We start from the raw sequence: 24,679 nt of genomic DNA on the forward strand, positions 1-24,679 counted from the left end.
AATTTTACTAATGGTGTTCTCTCCATGGGATGCACCGTCTGCGCAGTTTTTCTAAAGAGTAATGAAAAAGACAAGTGAGCCCTCTCTGATAACAAGCCTATGGAAAACAATCCAATACGTTTAAAATGACACCATACTTCTGTGATCAGCCATAGTCAATTCTACTTGAAACAGGTAGATTCTGTGACTTACATGACTTAGGATTGCACAATGTAGACAGTCTTTAGTCACATATAGAACCTCCCTGCTTTGCACAATATGGCCAATATATCAAATTACGATATATTTCATTACATACATATGCCTTGCGATGTAAAATACACACTAGAGAACCCCTGGTGTTACATGGTTGGCACTATTTTTCACTTGAATGATTTACAAATGTTGGATCATGTGAACCCCTTAATACACCAAAACATCCACAAACCATCTGTGATTAGTCACAGTGCATACTGCACATTGCATATATGCATATTGTAGACGTTTGTGACTCTCAGCATTACCAGGTCCGATCTCAAGAGAACAATAAATGACACATTGAACAGCCTGAATGTGACTCCACTGATAAAAATGTGTTGTATATATGCAAAACAAATGCATAGAAAGTTACCTTCCAGGTGCATTCTGATATTACCAGACTTTGAACATAAAGTTAAGAACCACACAGCTCCATCACTGTATTGCCAAACAAAGTAATCCATCCAGTGGGGGCAAAACAATCTACCTGTCAATAATTGTGTTGTGGAGCGGAGATCAGATCAAACACATTTCTCAGTGGAGATAAAAGCCACCTGACCGACCCCCATCCTGCCTGCATCCAGGCACAGACACAAACTTCAAACTAATCTCACAGCATCTTATGGTAGACAGGGGAAATATTCAAGATCTGAGCTACTGACAGCGGGATCAGTGATGACTGGCTCCACGCGGCACTCTGGCGCTCTTCTCCCAGGGCCTTCCCCTCCTCTCATCGTGCACGAGGGCGCAGGAACTCATTTCCTACTGCCGAGACACAAGCTGCAACATCTGCTCGAAATCTATTGCATAACTGACACGGATCGCATTGAGATACGCAAAGAGGACATTGGAGCCCGTCACTAAACCGAATATTTCAGTGTTTTATAATTTTAGGATATAAATAGACCCCCCCCCCAGTGCAGTTAAGGAATACAAGCTGTGAGGGACAGCAGAGTCAATAGCCTGTATTCACAGATCCAATACACACGAGCAAGATACAGCTGAAGAGCAGCTGACGAGCTGTTCACTCAGTCATCCATGCCACAGCACACAATGAGGCTTTCAGGACTGGTCAAGTTGCAACAGTTTTGCTTGACTTGCTGCTGTCTGATGGCAAGCACTGATGCAGGTAAACAGCAGCATTCATTCCTGCTTACAGACTCAACCTGTAATATATTAGCTATGAATGTCACACATCAAAGTCATACACAAATAAGATCCTAAAGCAATGATGAGGATAAATACTGAAAAACTATTACTAATAATTGTATATTTCACAGATCCTGATATTTGCTAGTAAATACCAGTAGAAGCAGACAAACCAGGTGGACGTGTAAAGCTTGCTAGAAAACCACACGGATCCCACGGTATGACGAAATCCACACCACCGTGGCAGTTTGTACGCCAACTGATTTTCCATTACACGGCGGACCAGTGACATTTCGTTATGTAGCCTATTACGTTAACTTAATCATTTGGAAGCACGCAGTCTTGTATATTTTGAGGCCTTTCAGTCCATATATTATATGTTTGTTATCAGTATCACTAGCCAGGTTTTCATCCAACTGTCAAATTAAATTCAAGTGAATAACAGATTCAGCAAAAATATTATGCAAATCAGATTTCCGTCAGCTCTGCACAAGAGAATAAGACCAAGTGTAAAAACATTTCTGAGAAATGCGGAGCAAGATTTCTCTATGGAGAAACGTTTAGCGTTGAGCAAGTTCTCAGTGTTGCTTTTTAAATGATATGGCTATAACCATATGAGCTCAGAGACTGAACACACTGTCCATTAATCAGATGCTGTCACTTCATGCCTTTTTAATGTCCGATATCACGTTTCCATTTCTTTCAAAAAAGTGCATTTTAATCTCTGTAATAGTCCAATGAACCTGCTGACTAACACTAATAAAAAAAGCACACTTCAGCTTACAGATTAAGCCACATTCCTATGCAAACCGACATTCTCTGCACTTCAACCGAAGCTTAATTATCGGTAAAAATACACTCCCTGTACAACGGCATAGGCATGTTTGCTTACAAGGAACATGAACTAATAATGCACCACAATATCATCATTAAGTAGGAGTTGAAAGCAATTTCACAGGCATATTATTTGAGCTCTAATGCACAACAGCCCCTTAAAACCAAAGCCCCTGGCTCCTTTTTCAGAGCGTCATCAAAAAGCAAAGCCAGAAATTTTGAACTCTTTCGACAACACTGTGACCCGCCTATTAGTCTTCGCCTTCCATCCGCAGATTAAAGCTCAGTTCATTTAACATCAGCATGACTGGATGACAAAAGACGTATAAAATGAGTATAATGTGTAACAAAAATGTGGACCTAGGATCTTCCACAGGTTCTACAAAGCAGAGATTTATTTAACAGCCTAGAACGAATTAATTGCAGGCTCCTCTAACTACAGAACCCTCTCTTCCTAATAGGCATAGACAATAAGCAGCATAACTGACTGTACGGTGTCTCAGCAGTATAGCTTTTGCGATTATGTTGCCATCAAGAATCCCAGCTTTGCACATTCCCAGCAACTTCAAACTGCATAGGCTAAACTTTGCCACTGGATCAAAGTCACACGTAAGAGTGAGCCATCAGCCATCCCTACCACTCTTTCCACAAGGGGAATAAATCGGCTGTTTCCCGAGCTCTACTCCACAGCTCAGACGCTACCGAAGTCATAGGACAGCGCTGTCTACGCAAGGTCTGCAGAGAAGCTGAAAACCCTGCTTATTAGCGAACTTCCACCCACATAAGTGTCAAAAAAACAGGGACAAAAAAAACGCAACTGTTGGCAGCTTTAAGTTCTTGTAACTCTCAAACAAACAATAAAAATATTTTGTGGAATATTTGAAACTTAGGAAAACATTTAGGCTTCATTCTAGAGAAACTTACAAAGAACTGTTCCCAAAGACGGTGATGGGAGCCAGATGTCCAAAGTGCTGTTCCTCTAAAAGCTACCACACAAAACGTTATCCCAGAAAATGGTCCTGGATACACTGTGTGAGACATTGTTTTACAGCAGTTCTGACAAAAGCTTTTAGTGTAATATATCGCTGTTGTCGGAAGAAAACCTCGTTTTTCAGTTTTTGACATAATTTAAAAGTACCCGTTGTTGTTTACATTGTCTGTAAATTTCATGAACGAAGGACCAAAACAAACGGCCCAAAACGACTTGGCAAAAATTCTGGTTCCATTGACTTACATTAAAAGTAAAGTGGGTTTTTTCCTTTTTCTGTAAAGTCACCATCTTGGAGATACGAAGTTTTCTTCCGACAGCAGCGATATGTTGATTCAGGGTGGAGGTGGGCAAAGATCTAACATCACGATACTTCAAGAACTTCTCGCGATACACAGTACGCAACAATACGCACTCTCTCAGACCGGCTGATGAGTTGGAACAGAGAAAAAACGAACCAGTAGGGCCACATTTTAAAAATACGACCAAAAACTGTGAAGACAAGAATTTGTATTCAATATTTTGCAAACTTCACTACACAAAATCCAGTTAAACGGGACTGATTTTGCTCTCTTTATGAGGAAACAGGCAGTTGGTTGGTGTCAGACAAAGCATTGACTATGCTCAGAAAAACACTACACATAATATCACAATCACAATACACACTGTTGCATCGCCCAGCCCCAGCAGAGAGGGGCATGCAGGTTATTTTCAGGTTTGCACTATTTGAGAATTATCAACATCACGCAGAAAAACTCAGCAGCTGTTCTGAGGGGTACATTCAGATGACTGTACTGTAGACATCATGCCCCCTGGTCCCCATCACTACCACCATTGAAGAAACCAGTCTGTAAGTTCCTCTGCAACGGTCCACTTCACTCTGAACCACTCCGAGTGACTTTCTTTACATCGCAATGCACATCAACCATCCAACAACCTTGAATTCCTGCTGAAACTACCGCCATCCTGTAGAACCAACATCTCAAGAGAACCTGGAAGTCAGAGTGCGTGTTGTACTCTACGACGTGACCCAGATCGTGACGAGGTCGTCCAGCGAAGAGCGGTGAACAGCAACCAGAGCTTCACACAAATCCTCACCACGACGTCCGTCCAGTCCCGCCTGCCCGCTGAAGACAGGTCTGGCGTGGACGAAGGAGAAACGTCTAAATCGTGCGCAGCCCCGGCAGAACGTGCGGTGTAGCAGGCAGAGAGCTGCGAGGAGACTCGGTAGAGCTGGTCGGTCCTCTACACCGCGCGGTTCGTACCGTTTTAAAGCTCTTTGTTTCGCTGAGGAGTTGTAGCCGCGCTGACTCCAGAGCAGGACGCGGAGCGCTGGACGGGCACTGGAACAAGCCAGGCTCGGCACTACTTTGTAGCTTTGTTAGCATATTCGCCGGTACAACCGCCAAGACTGCAGTCCCGGAGCTCTGCTCCCAAACCAAACACCGTTTTCCCCCCGTGGTAACGTTTAAAGTCGACTTTCCGAGGCCAGGCTTGTCGTTTACCAGGCGTGAAATTACAGCAAAAGGGGCTTTATAAACGCGAGTAATGTGTACACGGCTAGCGGGAGCGGCTAACCGTTTCCCCCAGCACACACGACTCAATCACGGCGGAGCTTGAAAGCGCTCCGGCGATAAGACTATCAGCGCGGAGGGCAAATACACACCGATAAAAGAGTCGGGCACGTTGTTCTGTTAAGCAGCCCGTCTCTGTGTGTGCGGCGTTAGGTCCGGTGAGCAGTTTCTGGCACTGGGGAGGTTTACAACAACAACAGCGGGCTTTCTTCAACAGTGGGTCGACCTACTGTGTTCATCGTTAGCAGAGCGAGCAGCACGGAGTCCTAACCTACCTTTCGATTCAGCGCTGTTCCCGAATAGAAATAATACGCTATTCCGAGCACCCAGAGGACGGCGAAACACAGTAATATCCTCGATTTCCTCCTCATCGCTGTGATTTGTGCTCCTTGGACGCGCTATTCTCAGTGGCTGGCTTCTGCCTTCGTTCGTGTAAAGCCACTGATGTCCAGGCTGAGTGAGACCGTGTAACGTGTGTATGTGTGTTTCGCGTAGCTGCGGCGCTGGGGAGAGAGAGAGAGAGAGAGAGAGAGAGAGGGAGAGAGAGAGAGAGGAGCAAAGCTTTGCCACTAGTTGGGCAGAAGAAGCAGGAAACGGCCAACATCACCGGGTTAGAGGGGAAAGGGGAGCCGACTTTAGTCCAATCACGCTCGGCAGAGACGCCGGCGGAGGAGGGCGGGGGTGGGCACAGCCATACCGAGCCTGGACCTCCTCAACACGGACTGCACAGCCTTTGTTGGCCGCCTAAGCGTAAACCTCGTCCGCGCAAAGCTGGACCTGACTCGGCGTGTCTGTTAATCGCAAGAAAGGCTTCAGAGTCGCGCGTGTGTAGGATTAATGGTTAAGGAGATGTAAAGGGCCATGAGTAAACTTTATCAGAATTGAATTTTTTTTTTATCTCGCGATCAAAGCATTTCGCTCTCTGTGAGATTTAGTGTGGACTTGGAAATTCCGCTTTCGAGTCGCCGTCTTCTTCACGCAGACACGCTGATCGCTGCTGATTTGTGCAGTGTGTCAACATTTTTTGGCTGAATGAACTCCAGGATCTGCTTTCTGCCTTTAAAAGTGACTTGATTTGATAGATACTCTGAGCCAGCACACGCGACAGTGTTCCAGCTCAGTTCTACTAAATTTAATTTGAAAATTTAAAGCATGCCTGTGCTTTTTTGCAAATGCCTGAGATGACTGAACAAGTTCAAGATGCTAAAATACTGCAGTATTAAATAATAATGATAAACGCACCTCACGAATTGTCATAAATCAAAAGTCTAAGCCAGTGTTGTGAACTGCTGAACACCCAGAACGCCCCCTAGAGTTTCAGACATACAACAGTAAGCCATGAAGAGTTTGGCAGATAGCCTGCCATCCATCCATCCATCCATTTTCTAAGACGCTTCTCCTTCTGGATAGTGGGGGGGTGCTGGAGCCTATCCCAGTGGTCATTGGGTGGAAGGCAGGGTCATGTGTGTGATGTTTGACTCATGACCTTCACTGCCATTGACACATGTTGAGAGACAACAGCAGACTCTAGATACAAATCCACATCTGGTATCAAATCTAGATCTTCCTTGAGTTATCTTGTGTATAAACTAATGATGTTGAGCAAAAGTTGAGCAGCCATTTGTCCAGTTAGCAATGAGGAATCCTCAGGTCCTTCTAGGCCTCCAGAGGGGCATAACGATTTCTGTAACCAAGAAATATGTAATTTAAATCGTTAGAAATAACGATTTACACTCAGACATATGAGGTAAAATATTTGTCAGTGTCTGTTGCAAGCTATATATTTGGGGCCTGTAAGAAAAGACATGCAAAAATGAAACATTTATAGAAAAGACAATGTAGTTTGATTAATTGCTGTTATATCTCAAATACGTTGATGCTCTCAAGGCATGCCAGCCCACCCACTAGTATCTATCATTTACGGCATTTGGCCGACACTCTTATCCAGAGCGACTTACAATTTGGTCATTTTTTACATAGGTAGGCGAAGGTGGTGTTAGGAGTCTAGCCCAAGGACTCACGTTGGTATAGTGTAGGGTGCCTGCCCAGGAAGGGGATTGAGCCCCAGTCTCCAGAATAGAAGGCAGACGTGTTACCCACTACACTAACCAACCACTATCATTTCCCTACATAATAAATAATGAATATCTCACATTGCAGGTTGTAAAGGATCAGTCTGGAAACAATTACTCGGTACTTTACACGTCATATGTCAGAGCTGTCTGTGTAGTGCTGATGGAAGCTAACTGGTGAGTTGTGTTAAGGAATCGGATATTTCTGTGAGTCACAGGTCTAGAATTGTGTCAGTATCTATATGAAGGGCCCAATACAGATTTAAGGTGCACCAGTTGCTGTGAACCACCATGCGTCTCTGGGCATCAGTGAAGTTGTGCCCCCTGCAACCTCCCCCCGTTTGTAGTTACGCCGCTGGTTCCACGGAATGAGAAGAAATATTTAATTCTAATATGAAAATAAATATAGATGAAAATACCTTTGAATCAAAGCTGGCATTCTATACTTTAACTTCATAGACTTCATAATATACCTACAACATTGTAAAAACAATGAACAATAAAAATGCATGCGTATGTCCAAATGGTTGTAGACATAAATCAAGAGTGTTAACAAGGCCTCTACACTTCTGGGAAGGCTTTACACTAGATGTTGGAACATTGATTGCATTCAGCCACAAGAGCATTAGTGAGGTCAGGTCCTGATATTGGATGATTAGTTCTGGATCACAAACGCCACTCATGCTCATCCCAGTGGTATTCAACGGTGCTGCATCACTCCAGAGAATGCAGTTCAACAGCTCGGCAGCCCAGTGCTGGGGGCTTTATACCTCTCCAGCTGACTTTTTGTATTTAGCTTGGTGACCTTGGCCTATGATTCATATCATCACTGCCCCCCCCCCCCCCCCCCAAAAAAAAATTGCCAAATTTTCTACATCATTTAAACATGGAAGCTGACCTCTACATTGTTTCCAAATGTCTTGATGAATAGACCATTAGACATGCTACATCACTTAGAATAAAATCTTTATATATTAACTTATGTTAAAAATAAAAATAATGTTTTTACCTTTTTTTTTTAAACTAACCTTTTTGACAGCGATGGTATATGTTGTTTTGTTATATTTGAATAGGGCATTTTAATGCACATTACAAACAATCCAAAAACAAATCATGCATTGATATTTTTGTCCTTCCTTCTACATCTGCCTTCTCACTTTCTTCATGAACAGGGCAATCACAGCTTTTATATAATATCCCTGCAATCAAGCCGTGTTCATTTGGGGATGCTTGCCTGGGTACAATACCAGTCCATAGTCTTTTGAAGTTCACACTTGGCTTTCAGCTACATGCTGTAAAACTGTCAGATTTGCCTTCATTACACAATGATGTCTCATTTTAAAGATCATATTCAGCAGTGTTCTCCAATGCACCACCATTGTCAGTGGGATGGCTGATGATCCTAAACTGAACCACACTATAGATGTGATGAGGTCTGGAGATGAGAGGTGACAGTGGGGGCAATAAGGACTTGTAAGGTAATCTCCTTTCAAAAAGTTCAAAATTGTACTTAAGGTGCAATTATGGAAGTCATGCATCGATGGTGGGCTATTAACTGCTGCCAAACGACAAAAAGGAATGACTTGGGGGGAAAAACAACAGATTACAGTCTGCCAAAAGACAACCAGAACTTCTTGTTTTCACAAAAACGTATATGTGTTGGGCCAGAATATAACCCTAAATATCTTCTCATGGTACCATGTGCTCAGGATTTCTTGAGTACCTTTTTCTTTTGTTTGTTTATATGCTATAGACAAGTCCACACACTAATATGTTGCCCAAGCAAACATGATTGTTACATAGTTAGTATCGTGTACATTTATGAGACAAAGGCCTACCAATGTAATACACACACCTAGGGGCAATGTAACATGTCCAATTGGCCTGACTGCATGTCTTTGGACTGTGGGAGGAAACCCATGCAGAAACCCACACAGAGAGGACCCCAGTCGCCCAGCTGGGGAATCGAACCCAGGCCCTCCTTGCTGTGAGGTGACAGCGCTACCCACTGCGCCGCCATGCCGCCCCTTACAAATGTAATATAATAAATATAATAAATGGTGAAATATACAAAAGATTACCACTGTCCCATTGTCTTCAGATTTAGTTTAACTGGCCTGCTTATTTCTGGATATTACAGCCCTGCAAGAAAACCAGCATATATTGTGTTTTAGATGCTGCTGGTCAATCAGCGTGACGATGCAGCACCAGACTAGCGTAAGCCATCTTAGACCAGCATGGAATTCAAACTGGCTTGTGCTCTTTTTTTCAGCAGCAAGTACAAATGTAAAGGTGGAGGGATTTTGTACCTATTTTGATTACATACTTCACAGCAGGCAATCTCAGTGTTATAAGCAATGGAAAGACTATTACCCTGCTTTATTGTGCATTGCTCAGGTAATTGTTATGGCCAGGGCTCCAGGCTGTCCTGTCATGCATGGGACAATGTTTAAACTGCTTTGGGATGCTTCAGGGACGATTAACTTGCATACATAAACTTAGCACTTAATGTCTGTAAAACATAGCCATAAAATCATGAATGCGATGGCCATTAATGTCCACTCTAAGTGTAGTAATGTTTAGTCCAGAAACGTTCTATGTAATATTTCTATTTCTATGTAATATTAGCATCAAGCTAACAATTATGTCCATTCACATTTTTTAGCATGTGCTACCTTAAACATGGGCAATTAAAGTCAAAGCAGACTTTTACACAAATATGACATTTATGTACATTTATATAACATATACATTATATTATATTAAACACATTTATTAACCTTTATATAAAATATTTTTGTATGTTTTACTTGCTCTCTAGGATCTTTTCGCATATGGTAGTAGGGACTTGTCGAGATTAGCATTTCTACCTAAATGATGATGAATTATTTATGTTAATAATTGTTTATAATTACTGTAAATGCAGGTTTCATCTAGGACCAGATGGAAACTGAGCTTTGCTTTAGTCTTATTTTAGCTGTGAAGTCAATATCATTCCTGCTTTCGACTGCATGCTTCCATGTTCCACAGATTATGAATGAAAGGATGTAGTTTGGGGCCTTTGCCCTCTATTTTAACCTGTTGCAATGGGATCTTGACCTGTAGCGTCCTCGTTGTGCCCTGTCCTGCTAAGTAAACGTTGCTGCTGAAAATCTTAGCCAGGCTCTGTAACTTGGCCTGCTTTCAAACTGCAGATCACCTGCTACACAAGATGTATTTTCTTCTTCTCAGTAGCTGCCTTACCTTACAAACCTTTTTTCCAGCCTACTTATCATCTGAGATACATGCCGTCGGGGTGTAGCCTGAGGAGAATGCGTATAGATACAGCAGCCTCTCGAAAGGAGATTCAGAGTAAAATAAACAGTTATTCCGTACGCTCTTTTCTTCCCTGACCGCTTATCAGTTTACAAGGAAGAAATTGCGCCATGAAAAGGAGAATCAAGAAACCTGCAGGCAGCAGCTTGTTTTTGCACCGATTCTGTCAAAGCTTGTCTGCGGACATGGTGATGACGAGAAAGACTTTACTTCATGCTGTGGCTTCCAGTTTTTCTCCCATTGTTCTTCGTATTTGCTGTGGGTTTGTGCTGTTAAGAGAGAAATATAACAAACGTATTACTGCTTGAGGCCATACAGATGACCCGAGCATCAAGTAGACACTGATTAAAGCAAAGTGAAGCCAAGCTGTTTCATTTGAAACATGTGGGATCCCATCAGGCTGAGGAGATAATGTTGTGCATATAGAATGCATCACATAGTGAGCACAGACAGCCTTACATACCAGCCACACACAGCTGCCTGAATACTCACCTTGCACCAAACCGCTGAATCCTTGAGTCATCTTAACAAGCTCATCTCACTGATGTGGGTGGATACAGACAACATGGAATAACACGTGAAGAAAGCCCTGGCATTTGTGTCTGCATTCTTTCAGACATACACTAAACTATGACAGCTGCTGAGACCCACTGAGCAGTTGCTGGTTGACAGATGAACTATGTCAGGTGTTGTTGCCAGAGGCTGTGAAGGATCCAAGAATCCTGATACCTGCAGGCTTTTTCTGAAGAAGATGCAGAATCATCTCTCTTATGTGGAGGAGTTGAGGAAATATTTTGTTCTGTTCTCTGTGAGCTTAAGTCTCCAAGCAGTTTGACAACAGCAATCCCGGTGTCTGTTGTCAGGGAAGCTGGCGGTCTGGTGGAGGAGACACTTAGGTTTCTTAGGGTCCTGCTGATGTTGGTGAGAAGGGCGTAATCACAGACGGCCTCAAAGGAGAGAAGATTCGACAGGTGAAGACATGTCTGACCATTCCAGCCAGGAATGTCAATCCATTTCTCTTTCTCAGTGGAGATACAGCGGTACTAACTGGGTCTGGAATCCAAGCAGTCCAAGTAAATAAGATAATTAACTCGTTATCTCAGCAAGCAAGCAAAGTTTATTTATACAGCGCTTTTTCCAACAGGTGTTGTCACAAAGCAGCTTCACAGAACAAACAGTATTACAGAAAGAAAAAGAAAAGAAAATCTGGGTCCGAGCCCCCATGAGCATCGCCAGTGGCAACAGTGGCAAGGAAAAACTCCCTAAAAGAGGAAGAAACATTGAGAAGAACCAAGACTCAGAAGGGGAACCCATCCTCCTCTGATCGACACCGGATAGCGAACATTAGTATAAACTATTATAGTACAAAGCGGGAAAAACAGGTGGGGCAGCTGATGTAACTTTGTTAATTCTAGCTGATGCTCCCCACTGATGTAACTTTGTTAATTCTAGGTACCAGTGGTGAGCAGCACCTTGTGATCTATGTAGGCTTGATGGTTCATAGTAGGAGAGAAGGTCACTCAGGTACTGAGGGCCGAGTCCATTTAGAGCTTTATAGGTCAGTAATAGGATTTTATAATCAATGTGAAATTTAACTGGTAACCAGTGCAGGGTTGATAAGACTGGGCTGATATGGTCGAACTTTCTGGTTCTTGTGAGACTCTGGCTGTAGTGTTCTGGACTAACTGAAGCTTGTTAAGGCTTTTGCTGGGACATGAAGACAGCAGGGCATTACAGTAGTCTAGCCTTGAAGTAATAAATGCATGAACTAGCTTTTCTGCTTCCTGTAGAGATAATGCATTTCTTAATTTAGCGATATTGTGGAGATGCAGGAAGGTTGTTCTAGTGATATTAGTTACATGTGTGTCGATGGACAGATCAGCGTGACAGATGAGCTTGATGCACCTGAGAAATTGTTAAGTGTTGAGTTAGACAGTGTGTTTCTAGCTGTTTTTGGACCAAGAAGGAGGGCCTCTGTTTTATCTGAGTTAAGTAGCAGAAAGTTACTCGACATCCAGTCTTTTATGTCTTTTACACAGTCCTCAATCTTGTTAAGTTTAATTTTATCATCCGGTTCGCTTGATATATATAACTGAGTGTCATCGGCATAGCAATGGAAATTTATTCCATGTTTACTGATAATGGTACCCAGTGGTAGCATATATCCATCCATCCATCCATCCATTCTCTAATCCGCTTCTCCGTCAGGGTCGCGGGGGGGTGGTGCTGGAGCCTATCCCAGCAGTCTTCGGGCGGAAGGCGGTAGCATATATATTGTGAATAATATAGGTCCTAAAACAGAGCCTTGTAGAACACCATACTTTACTTTTGCAAGGACAGATGATTCACCCTTTACATTAGCGGACTGATAGCGATCAGTGAGGTAGGACCTGAACCATGAAAGAGCTGTTCTTGTTACCCCTACAGGGTTTTCTAGTCTATCTAGTAAGACAGTGTGGTCTATTGTGTCAAATGCTGCACTAAGGTCAAGGAGGACTAGCAAAGACACATTTCCTTTGTAAGACAATAATAAAAGATCATTTACAATTTTTACTAATGCTGTTTCTGTACTGTGATGTGGCCTAAAACCAGACTAAAATTTTTCATGTGGATAATTCATATTCCACTTTTTCCAGGATCTTAGATATAAAGGGGAGATTCGAGATAGGTCTATAATTTGACAGTTCGCAGGTATCGAGGTTAGCTTTCTTCATCAGTGGTCTAATTACTGCAAGTTTAAAAGTTTTTGGGATGTATCCAAGGCTAAGAGAGGAGTTTATTAATAAAAGAATAGGCTTGGTTAGTTCAGGTAAAATTTCTTTGAGTAAACCTGTAGGAATCGGATCTAACATACAAGTAGAAGATTTTGCTGAAGAAACAATTTTCACTTGTTCATTTTCTTGAAGTACGGTAAACGATTCCAGCATCTGCTGTGATTATAATATTCTCAAGATTTAGACTTGTTCTGAATTTTCTGCCTAATTCTTTCAATTTTATCACTAAAGAAATTCCTAAAAGCATTTCTGCTATAGGCTAAAGGCATGGAGCATGGAGCACTTCTACTTTAGTCATGCACCATTTTCGCTCTAGTTGTCTGGCAGTCTGTTTTAACGCTCGAGTGTGATCGTTATACCAAGGGGTGAGTTTTTTCTGCCGTCCTATTTTACTCTTTAATGGAGCCACATTATCTAAACTCGATCGAAAAGTATCCTCTAAAACTTGGTCATAATATCTAACTTGGTAGGATTAGATGGACAGCTGACAGTGGCTCCTAATTGAGGAAAGTTTAGCAACAGCTCCTGGCCTCTCTAGACTTCCAGAGTTCATTATTTTGTGATCTCAAGATATCTTGAGCTCACAAGATAATTAACTCATTATCTCAAGATAACAATCCAGAAAATTATAGCAACAGCTCATGGCCTCTCTGGACTTCTGTAGTCTTTTCTGATGTTTTAGCAAGTGAAGCTTTGTGGACAGCTCAGTGTGGTTTTCTTCTCTTCTGTCTATTGAAGGCTTCAAGACTAATTCTTCTCAACTGAAATAGCAGAAATCAATCTCAAGACGTTCCCCAATTTCATGATTGAGAGAGCTGATGGTGTTAGAAAATTGTTTGTTGGCACAGGGGAACGCGAAATGTCTCCGTTCTCATTATGGCTTTGCTTAATGACTTTGATCACACTTCGCAAAGAAATGATGTCTGTCCCTGGACAGAGAAAGAGCTGGATGGAATTCTGACTGGATTGTTGGGGAAAACAACTCATATCTAGGGGCCTGGCATCCAGGCTGTCTTGGGAGCCAATATGACCAGTGACCCCTTCTGTACATCTGAACTCATCTAAAAACACAGTTTAATTTTATAGTAAATGGACATTGCTCTTAAGCGGACATGCCATGTTCCCCTACCACTCGAGTTAAAATAGCCATCGCTAGACAAACATGTGGGATGTGATGCCCACTGAAAGAAATCTTAATTTTATTGATATGGGTATCTAATGAAGATTTGTTTAACTTTGGCAGGAGGTCCTTGTACTGTGCCTTAAGGAACACTGTGTGCCTACTGCTCACTACCAAAAAACTGCTCGAGGCCAGTCTGGTACATCACTGCACACTTCCTATCCTCTACTCTTAAGAGTGTTTTGGTGCTTTAGTCTGAGGCCTTTCAGTTAGGTTGTCTCGGTTTGGCCATGATTGCTTAAATGCATTCTTTCTTTTTTTCAGCCAAGTCTAAAGCAGCACTAACTGCTCTTTGCTTTGTCTACGCTGGAGTGTCTACTGATGCTTATTTCCGTGCCTCATGGGCACGGGCATGATTCTGCGTGATTGAGATGAGAACGTAGAAAAGCGAATGTGTTTTTCATCAATCTGAACCCCCTGTTCAGCCAAAATAAGTGGCCAGTAATGAAAAACACAGTAAAACTTTTGTAAGGCACGCCATGCTTTTTCTTCCCATGTTGTTCCTTAAATTGGACATGATTCAGTGCATAAATTCAATGGGTGGAAGAAAAATCCTTGTGTAACATGAAAAAGGTTTGCTTTGGACCTCGGTGTGTCACCGTGCACGCTTGGAGAAACGCGCCTGTCTCCTCCAGTATTTACCTGTCAGGTTACATTTATAGCTGTGCATTTCCCCTCCTGAATCAGACCTCAGTATGGCTCGGCAAGTCCTTGGTGTGTTGGCGAAAGACAAACAACAGCTTGGCTTCACTGCTGTCATTTGGTTGCTGGCTGCACAACATCTTAACATGCTCTAATGTACAATCTGCAAATAATGTAATCACTATAATATGCTTAATCAATTATTATTTTTCTACACATCATTAAGTTCCATCAGTGCCGAGCTGCTATTTCATGAGAATGTAATCACAATCTATACTTTCTGTATGCATTCCAGGCAGTACAGATTATGCTGCGAGGAAAGAAAGGGATTAAGTCAGCCTTTTGTCTTCATAGGTACATGACTGATAAAACATGTGTGATCTGTCCGAAGTCCTGAAACAAAAAGATGCAATGATTTTTCATGTTTGTATTAATTTGTATCATTATACTATGAAATAATAAGAGTAGATTTGACACGGATTTAATTAAATTAATGCTTTTTCGCCAATGAAGACGAGAATAATGTGGTGTTCTTTGCTCGACAGTCATCTGTTATCACCCTGCCAGCAATGTGTGTCACCTTCATGTGACTACTACGTATCTAGCACTTGCTGTTTTTAGAAGTGAGATTTTGCAAAGGTGAGGTTCTACTCTTCGCATCCCTGAGCTATTGAGACTACAGCCGTGCTCCAGGTGCATTTAATGCCATCTGATTGTGTTTCAACGCTCTGAACTGACTCTCCAGAGCTACAGAGCTAAAGCGTTACTCCCTCACACACAACAATTCACCCAGCTGTTTCTTTTGAAATTCAAGTGTTTAATTTGAGTGATTCTTTCAGGTGATAGACTTTTTATAGTAACAGTGCCTGCAGAACATCAATGACTGTTCATCTTTGTTTTGGAATAAGAGAAAGTCCATCCATCCATCCATCCATCCATCCATGCATCCATCCATCCATCCATCCATCCATCCATCCATCCATCCATCCACCCATCCATCCATCCATCTATCCATCCATCCATTATCTTCTGCTTCTCCGGGGTTCGGGTCATGGGGACAGCATCCTAAGCAATGAGGCCCAGACCTCCCTTTCCCCAGCCACTTCCACTAGCTCCCCTGGGGGGATTCCGAGGCCAGCTGGGCAATATAGTCACGCCAACGTGTCCTGGGTCTTCCCCGGGGTCTCCGCCCGGTTGGACTTGCCTGTGACACCTCCCGAGGGAGGCGTCCAGGAGGCATCCTAACCAGATGCCCGAACCACCTCAGCTGGCTCCTCTCGACGTGAAGAAGCAGCGGCTCTACTCCGAGTCCCTCCCGGATGACCGAACTTCTCACCCTATCTCTAAGGGAGAGTCCAGACACCCTGCGGAGGAAACTCATTTCGGCCGCTTGTATTTACTATCTTATTCTTTCGGTCATTACCCAAAGCTCATGACCATAGGTGAGGGTGGGAACGTAGATCGACCGGTAAATCGAGAGTCTTGCCTTATGGCTCAGCTCTTTCTTTACCACAACAGACCGGTAAAGAGCCCGCATCACTGCTGACCCAGCACCAATCCGCCTGTCAATCTCCCGCTCCCTTTTACCATCACTCATGAACAAGTTTCTTCACAAGTGATACGAGAAAGTGCCATTCTTATAGGTGGTCTTTAAATTAAAAGCCCTACAGTGCTCTTAATTTGCCTTTGTCCTAGGGTCATGGCTGGATCTACCCTATGGACAACATTGGCAAACACCCAGGGGCACAAATTGCTGGGAGCACCAAAGATGTCCTTAAAAATAAATAGATAAATAAATAAAAATACAATTAAGAAAGTCTTTAACTCAACAACTTTAATACAGTCTAGCTATTTTATGAAGAAAGAGGAGGATGAGGCTTCTTTATTGAGGAAGCATTCCAAACAGTCTCTGCAATTTCATTCCAAAGAATATGCTGTGCTTTGATTGAGACCCTTATTCTGTTTATGCTGGACGGTTTGGTAATTTGTTCACTGCTATCTTGTTTTGCTGGGTTAAATTATGTAAAGACCAATGTTGGGAGGACTAGGCTGCTTATTATGCATTGAATATTTTTGAACCTATGTTGTTTCTTGGTCCATTAAGTTCTTGGTTCAATATTTTATTGACGTGCTTGGTCTCACATCTTGTCTTATATTATGTTATTATTAATGGGTTTGTGGGGACGGGGCACCATAACTGTACCGCCTAAGATGATCTTAATCTGGCCCTCGCTAAGGCCACCTCACACAAACAAATCTATGGATCAGCTATTAGCTTACAATTACTAGTAGTGTATTTCTAGGGATCTACACATTATAATTATTGATGTTTTTCTGCTGCAATTAGGATGTACTCGTGCCATGTCAAGTGTGTGCAGATGTATAATGGATGGATGAAAGAAACAAGATTCAATATGACACAGTAAGTTTCATATATATGACTTATTACATAGATATCATGCATAGACTGACCAATTAAATTCCATAATGCTACTACTAGAGCACTGTTTATAAACAACTCAGTCTTTCACACTTAGCATTCACATTTATTGTTTGCTTTAAAATAAAAAAAAGCTGCACTTTTTAGATTTTAAGCATGTTTTGTATCCATTTGGCTTTGATAAGTCCTTACAGGTAAGAACATCTGCTAAATGAATACACACAAATGCAAATCCTTACAGATTCTATAGGGTAGCTTGTGCTCTAAACTATCACTCAATTCAATTCAAGTTTATCTGTATGGCGCTTTTTACAACGATGTTGTCACAAAGCAGCTTTACAGAAGTTTGAAAACATACAGCTCAATCCCGTTAATGGCCAGGAGATGACCGTGGGTCCAGCCATTCATTCCTTAATTCTAGAATAGGTCAGTTTGCATTGATTGTCGTGTAGTTACCAAATATTAAGCCTCCCAAACTAGAAATTACATGCATTTAAAGACACAGCACTTGAAAGGTGTGTGAAGCCTTTTTAAAGAAAGGTGAATTACATATTTAGTGTAGTGAATATCCAGCAGTGCAAATGTCACATGGGTCTGGTAAATGTCAAGATATTACCAGACATATTTATGATCCAATTATTACCACTGACTTTCAGACGTGTCTTTTTTAGGTTTGGAAAGGAGCTTATTGCCATCCCAGGAGGAAACTTACGATAAGGTAATTTTCACTTAACAATGGTTCTTCAAGGGCTCTGTGGTTCTATTTACAACCACGAGTTCTCTATAGATAAATGTAATGCTTACGTCATTCTTTGCATGGGGAAATGGTGTTTGTGTTGGATATGGTTCTATATATCAACAAAAAGGGGTTCTTCTATTGTTTCAAGTTTGACATTGTAACAATAGCTAAGCCATTTTTGGTGCAATATAGAACCATTTTCAAAAGTTTCTGTATTTAAGCCATAGAACACGAAAGGGAGTGTGTTTATTAAGCTTTATTCATTTGGCATCACCTTATTTTCTCAAAACGCACTAAAAAATAGGCAGAAAGGAAATAATGTTGGGTCAAGCAAGTTCAGCTTATGTGATATCTAGCGCAGAATTCTGTAAGTGCTTTATCTTTAAAAACGATTCCGACTCAAGGCTGTACAGCTCATGGTTATATTAAATCACGTCCGAAGATCATTTTGCCTTTTAAAGCCATGTGTAAATGAAGTGACTTGAAAATGCATATTATTATCTAGATATTGTGCATAAACACTTCTCTAATGTTTTAAGTCGAAGAGCATATAATCAAAAAACATTTTGTGGGCATGTAAGTTATACTTCATGTAGTTGTACAAATTATAGAGTGTGACGTGGAGCGATGAGGCGGACGCATGCACTGAGAAAAGCGAGATTTATTGAGGGCAAATCCAGGGTCGTGGTCAAAACAGTCCAGGTTCAAATAGCCAACACAAAGAGCAGGAGGGATGGACATGACGAAAAACAAAACAATACATACAATACAATCAGCACATCAAACAAAGACCAACACAGACCGAGGCAAACACGGGGCTTATATGTCACAGGGATGGAGAGGGACAGGTGGGAAACAGGTGGAAACAATCAGGGGCGGAGTAGCGAAACAAGGGGGCAGGACATAAAAGAATCAAAACAAAGAGGCACGTGGACGACCAGAAAGTAAACAGAAAAGCACATGGAGGAGGGGCAGGAGCCAATCGTGAGTAAAGTAAAAGGCTGATCTTTGAGATGCTGCGGTTTTTATGTAGGTATTTGGAGTTTTCTAGAGTCCAAAATATGAGACTCTATTATGAACAGCTCTTATCTAAAACTGTAGGGCTGTGTATCCGCCAGTTATGGCACGTCTTGTAAAATGATGTAAAAAAAAAATCTTCAAGAATTCAAGAATAAATGGTCACAGCGTGTGACGTTACAGTGTCGAGTCTCTTCTCCTGGGAGTGATGGTCTTTTGTGTGTCCTTTTAAATCAACTCTAATATTTTCTCACTTCTGCTGCACCATCCCTCCACTTGGCAGAAAGAGAGGTTCATATTGTACAAAAAAAAAATCCCATACACTGTGTCGCTTTAGGAAAAAAGTGGTAAAGATTGATTGTGTGTGATGTTTCAGTAAAAAGGACCTACATCTAAAATCTACACTCGCCTTCTTTCTTATGCTCCCATTTTTAGCGTCACATTCAGTCTTTAACTTTCTTCCACTTCTCTGTTTGTAAAACGTATCTTTCCATCCGTTTCCTTGTTTGTAACCTTTTCAACGTCTGTATGTTTGCATCTCTGGCTAAGGACAGCAATAATCCAATAAAAGTCTTTACCAGCCCTTTTTATGATCCAATTATTAACACTGACTTGCAGAAATGCCTCTTTTAGGTCTTTAGAGGAGCTCGGGGCTTTCCTAACCAGCGTCTTGACTGTGTTTACACTATAGTTCTTGACTGCTGTCCCTGAACTTAAACCAAGGTAGTCCAAGAAGAGAACTACAGACATTCTTATTGGACAATTCCTGTGGGGTTAAAGGGGGAATTCCTGTGGAGATTCCTGCATATTTAAATGGTTAAGATGTAATCCAAGTCATTCACAGTGGTTTGATGTGAAATGTGCTGTTCTAGAGAAACTCGCTGAGTCAGAATTGTTCACATCAGTGTTGATATGAAACAGACATTTGAAGTGTTTAATGTCTGTAAACGGTCCATAACAGAAAGCCATTGCACAAAATGGTCTGAATAAGCTGCCTGAAATTGTTTTGAAAAGGTTTTTATTAAAAATCAGTTCATACTGGAGAGGTACATAGAAGGTATTGCAGGACAAAATAATTCCCAAAGAAAACGTATTTTTTCAGATTCGTCACTATTTTACCATAATCGATGTGCTTATAGAGCTCAGAAGATACATTCACTGGTCATTTTGGATGGTAAATAAAATCACTGTTGTATCCTGCCTTCCGCCCGATGACTGCTGGGATAGGCTCCAGCACCCCCGCGACCCTAACGGAGAAGCTGCTTAGAGAATGGATGTATGGATGGATGGATGGATAAAATCACTGTATGGGTGTTATAGACTTTATGATCTCTCTGTAATGCATATCAGAGCACTCTGAGTGACTTTCTTTACATCTCAGTGACTGAATTTTGCAGAAACTTTGAGAAATCAGTGGAATTCCCCTTTAAGTTATTCCGTTAGCTGAGAAATCCTGTGTAGTGAGAAATCCTGTACTGCTAGGCTGTTTCTAATTTGACCTTAACGCTGTGCCTATGATTGTCTGCCTGTCTTCTGACCCCTGCTTTATTGAATATGGTCTCTGCATGTGTCCTAATAACTGACCTAATAAATGACTCTGTGCAGACATTTGTCTGCCTCACACTGTCCTCTGGTTCATAGTGCAGTCACCTTCATAATAATTCCTGTCACCTTTAACTTCAGCATGAAATGCAAACTCCTGCCTGTTAAAGGGTAAGTGGAGGCAGATGGGAGATGGGGAATGGTGCTTTTTGGCCCCAGCACTTTGGGATGCATGGAAATGATTACCCTGCTGCCTACCCAGGGATGAACATCTAAAAGCCTGGGAATGGGGCCCTTTTTCCAAAGCAATGGTGCTTTGCACCCTTTGGCTCATAACAAAATAATTACACGGCCTCCCTGGATAGTGAGTTCATCAGCCAAATAGCAGGATCATGCCATCAGGAGTGTGCTGCCATTGCCAAGAATGCTTTCTTGTCTCAAAATGTTAAAAGGAAATGCTGACAATGCACAGAATTAAGATAAATGTTGCTATCACTCAAGTTTCAACCTGTTTGCAAACAAAGTAGTCAGTAAACTGGAAGCACAATCAACCAGGAAGAAGCCTGTGATGGTTGTGGCACTTAAGCATACAGCTCTTAAGAACGGAAACAGACATTTTTGTGTGCGTAGCGTTTACAGATATATTACATTTGAATTAATTACAACCCCAATTCCAATGAAAATATAAAATAAAATGTTGAATTGGTGACTATATTTACCACTTTAGCATTACAGAGACATAAAACAGTTGGTTATACAACCCCAATTCCAATGAAGTTGGGACGCTGTGTAAAACATAAATAAAAACAGAATAAGATGATTTGCAAATCCTTTTCACCCTACATTCAATTGAATACACTACAAAGACAAGATATTTAATGTTCAAACAGATAAACTTTATTGTTTTTTACAAATATTCACTCATTTTGAATTTGATGCCTGCAACACGTCCCAAAGAAGTTGGGACAGGGGCATGTTCACCACTGTGTTACATCACCTTTCCTTTTAACACACTCAATAAGCGTTTGGGAACTGAGGACACTAATTGTTGAAGCTTTGTAGGTGGAATTCTTTCCCATTCTTGCTTGATGTACAACTTCAGTTGCTCAGCAGTCCGGGGTCTCCGCTGTCGTATTTTGTGCTTCATAATGTGCCACACATTTTCAATGGGAGAACGGTCTGGACTGCAGGCAGGCCAGTCTAGTACCCGCACTCTTTTACTACGAAGCCACGCTGTTGTAACACGTGCAGAATGTGGCTTGGCATCGTCTTGCTGAAATAAGCAGGACGTCCCTGAAAAAGACGTTGCTTGGATGGCAGCAGATGTTGCTCCAAAACCTGTATGTACCTTTCAGCATTAATGGTGCCTTCACAGATGTGCAAGTTACCCCTGCCATGGGCACTAACACACCCCCACACCATCAGAGATGCTGGCTTTTGAACTTTGCGCTGATAACAATCCGGACAGTCCTTTTCCTCTTTGACCTGGAGGACACGACGTCCATGATTTCCAAAAACAATTTGAAATGTGGACTCGTCAGACCACAGGACACTTTTCCACTTTGCGCCAGTCCATCTCAGATGAGCTCGGGCCCAGAGAAGCTGGCTTACTTGCAGAGATTTCTCCAGATTCTCTGAATCTTTTGATGATATTATGGACTGTAGATGATGAAATCCCTAAATTCCTTGCAATTGCACGTTGAGAAACGTTGTTCTTAAACTGTTGGATTATTTGCTCACGCAGTTGTTCACAAAGTGGTGAACCTCGCCCCGTCCTTGCTTGTGAACGACTGAGCCTTTCAGGGATGCTCCCTTTATACCCAATCATGACCCTCACCTGTTTCCAATTAACCTGTTCACCTGTGGAATGTTCCAAACAGGTGTTTTTTGAGCATTCCTCAACTTTCCCAGTCTTTTGTTGCCCCTGTCCCAACTTCTTTGGAACATGTTTCAGGCATCAAATTCAAAATGAGTGAATATTTGCAAAAAACAATAAAATTTATCCATTTGAACATTAAATATCTTGTCTTTGTATTGTATTCAATTGAATATAGGCTGAAAAGGATTTGCAAATCATCATATTCTGTTTTTATTCATTGGAATTGGGGTCGTATATAGAATTCCAAGCACCACAGAAGTGCACAATCTCACAGTCATGTGTAAAGGATGAGTGCCATATTTTGAGGTAAAAATATGCACGAAACTATACACGACTATGACATATATGATTTAAATGACATAAAGTAAACAAGTGCCAAATAAATATTATACAACATACAATGAAACATGTGGTCCCCAGGATTCGTGTCACTGGTGTTACTGCATAACAAAAAATCTCTAAATTTTGAAATCAAAATCACACTGATGACATCACTTGACTTCCTTTTACCTTTTTTTTCTGAAGATCTATGAAGAAAAGCCACGGTGAGTCCACTGTGTCTTTTCAGTTCTCAGAAATTTTCTCATTTAGCTCATAATTTCATATGAAGCTTCTAATTGAAGTCATTTGTTCGACCTACATTATTATTAGGTAATTGTGGAAAAATAAAATACAGATGGATTAAATTACATATTTTGGTGGATATTCCGTGACTGACAACATGTGGACTTATGCCATTTTGTAAAATGCATTGTTCATTAAAAATGTCACTGGCGTTACCTTTCAACACCAATGACGATCAGTAAGACCAGTGACTCCTATGCGTAGATAAAAAAGTGGACGTTTCTGTAGAATGGCCCAAAAACAGAAATACCACAGTAAATGGAGAACAGCCACTTCAATGTAAAGTTAGGCACATATCATACCTTAGAATGCACTGCTATTTGTTGAAGTGACAATGCTAATAATCAAAATGTCAAGGTTTGGCCTTCATTAGTTCAGAAGGTGAAGCCAAAGTTGGTCCTGAAGTAAGTGCTCCCCTCTACTGACTTTCTTTATCCATATTTGCCAGCACTCTTTTGTGTGTCCAACACTAATTTTTCTCAGGCAAAATTCTTCCAAGCAACCAAAAGGAACGCTGCTTCCCTCATGCAAATGAAATCAGTGTTTATAAGCTACTATCTTCCCTATGGTGACTTGTTTTCAGCAGCATATTGCAATGTGTAAAGCTGTATTTGCTTTCAAACTGTATACCTCTGAATGCATTTTGATGATCTGGAAGGTTGCACTGACCTTCTTGAACTGTTTTTTCACTGCCTGGTGACGTCCACCACACACAAGAGCGGTCAAAAGGGCAAGACCGAGGGAGACAGGACAAAGCAGGATTTTTTTTCCTCCTAAGATGTGCTTGTTGTTGGTACTTGTAGCTGTTTGTAATGGTCCCTTAGAGCAGCCTCTGGAATTTTAATGAGCTAGTCTTGATCGTCTTTTCTTCTTCTAAATCATAATAGTTTGTATGTTTAGGGGGTTAGATGGTTAAGATCTAAGGGCTTCTGCACTGAAAATGGGTTCATCCAGAAATGAGTACAATCACAGATGAATTTTTCATTCGTCTATTTAAAGTATAATTCCTCAAAGACAGTGAGGCCTAGACGCCCAGGTTCTTCTCAGTTCTAATATTCTATTCATCATTCCGAGTGTAACCTCAACCTCTTCCGCTCTCAAGTCAAATATTAAAGCGTTTGACATAAACGAATTCCAAGGCCTTTTTACCACGTCAGCATGTCTAAGCCTTTGGTTATCTCACGGGATGGTAGGCACAGCAGACAGCGGCGGTGTGACTTTAGGATTCCAAGGAATAAAATGGCTTTCAGTTCACTTTCACTTTTAACCAAACATGGAGCGCCTCCATCAGTTTTGCATCAATATCTGCCAAAAGCTCTGAGAAGCAGCTGACAGACTGCCATAGAAGACATTTCATCAATATTACAAGCAAATATTACAGGAGGTGTTCTAGTGTAGATGGTACTAGTACACCATCAGTGTCTCTGTGGATTCAACTCCAAAGAAATGAAAACCTGCCAATCTAACAATAAAAAAGATGATCCTCAAGCTCAGAATCAGACCCGTTTTAATGTCGGCGCAACACTTATGGAGAGTCCTCCTTTCAGACGGATGGACCCTGTATTTGGAAAGTGGCTGTAAAGTCGTGAAGAAGAGTTGCATGTGGTATTAAGTTTGTAGTCCATAGTCAAATTAATTGGCATATTGACATGGTGCCACTTCATGTCATGGTA

General features: G+C 41.5%; 1 protein-coding gene across 2 annotated transcripts in view; it reads right to left on the reverse strand.

Moving 5' to 3' along the window:
- The window catches only part of galnt2 (UDP-N-acetyl-alpha-D-galactosamine:polypeptide N-acetylgalactosaminyltransferase 2), a 119,507-nt gene extending 114,354 nt beyond the window's left edge, over positions 1-5,153 (reverse strand). For both annotated transcript variants that reach the window (XM_017710143.2, XM_017710144.2), the window contains exon 1: positions 5,058-5,153. In XM_017710143.2, the coding sequence (XP_017565632.1) occupies positions 5,058-5,153 (96 nt within the window). The remainder of the gene's footprint in view (positions 1-5,057) is intronic.
- Between the last annotated feature and the right edge of the window lie 19,526 nt (positions 5,154-24,679).

This window comes from Pygocentrus nattereri, chromosome 5 (assembly GCF_015220715.1).
Source record: "Pygocentrus nattereri isolate fPygNat1 chromosome 5, fPygNat1.pri, whole genome shotgun sequence".
Lineage (NCBI taxonomy): Eukaryota > Metazoa > Chordata > Actinopteri > Characiformes > Serrasalmidae > Pygocentrus > Pygocentrus nattereri.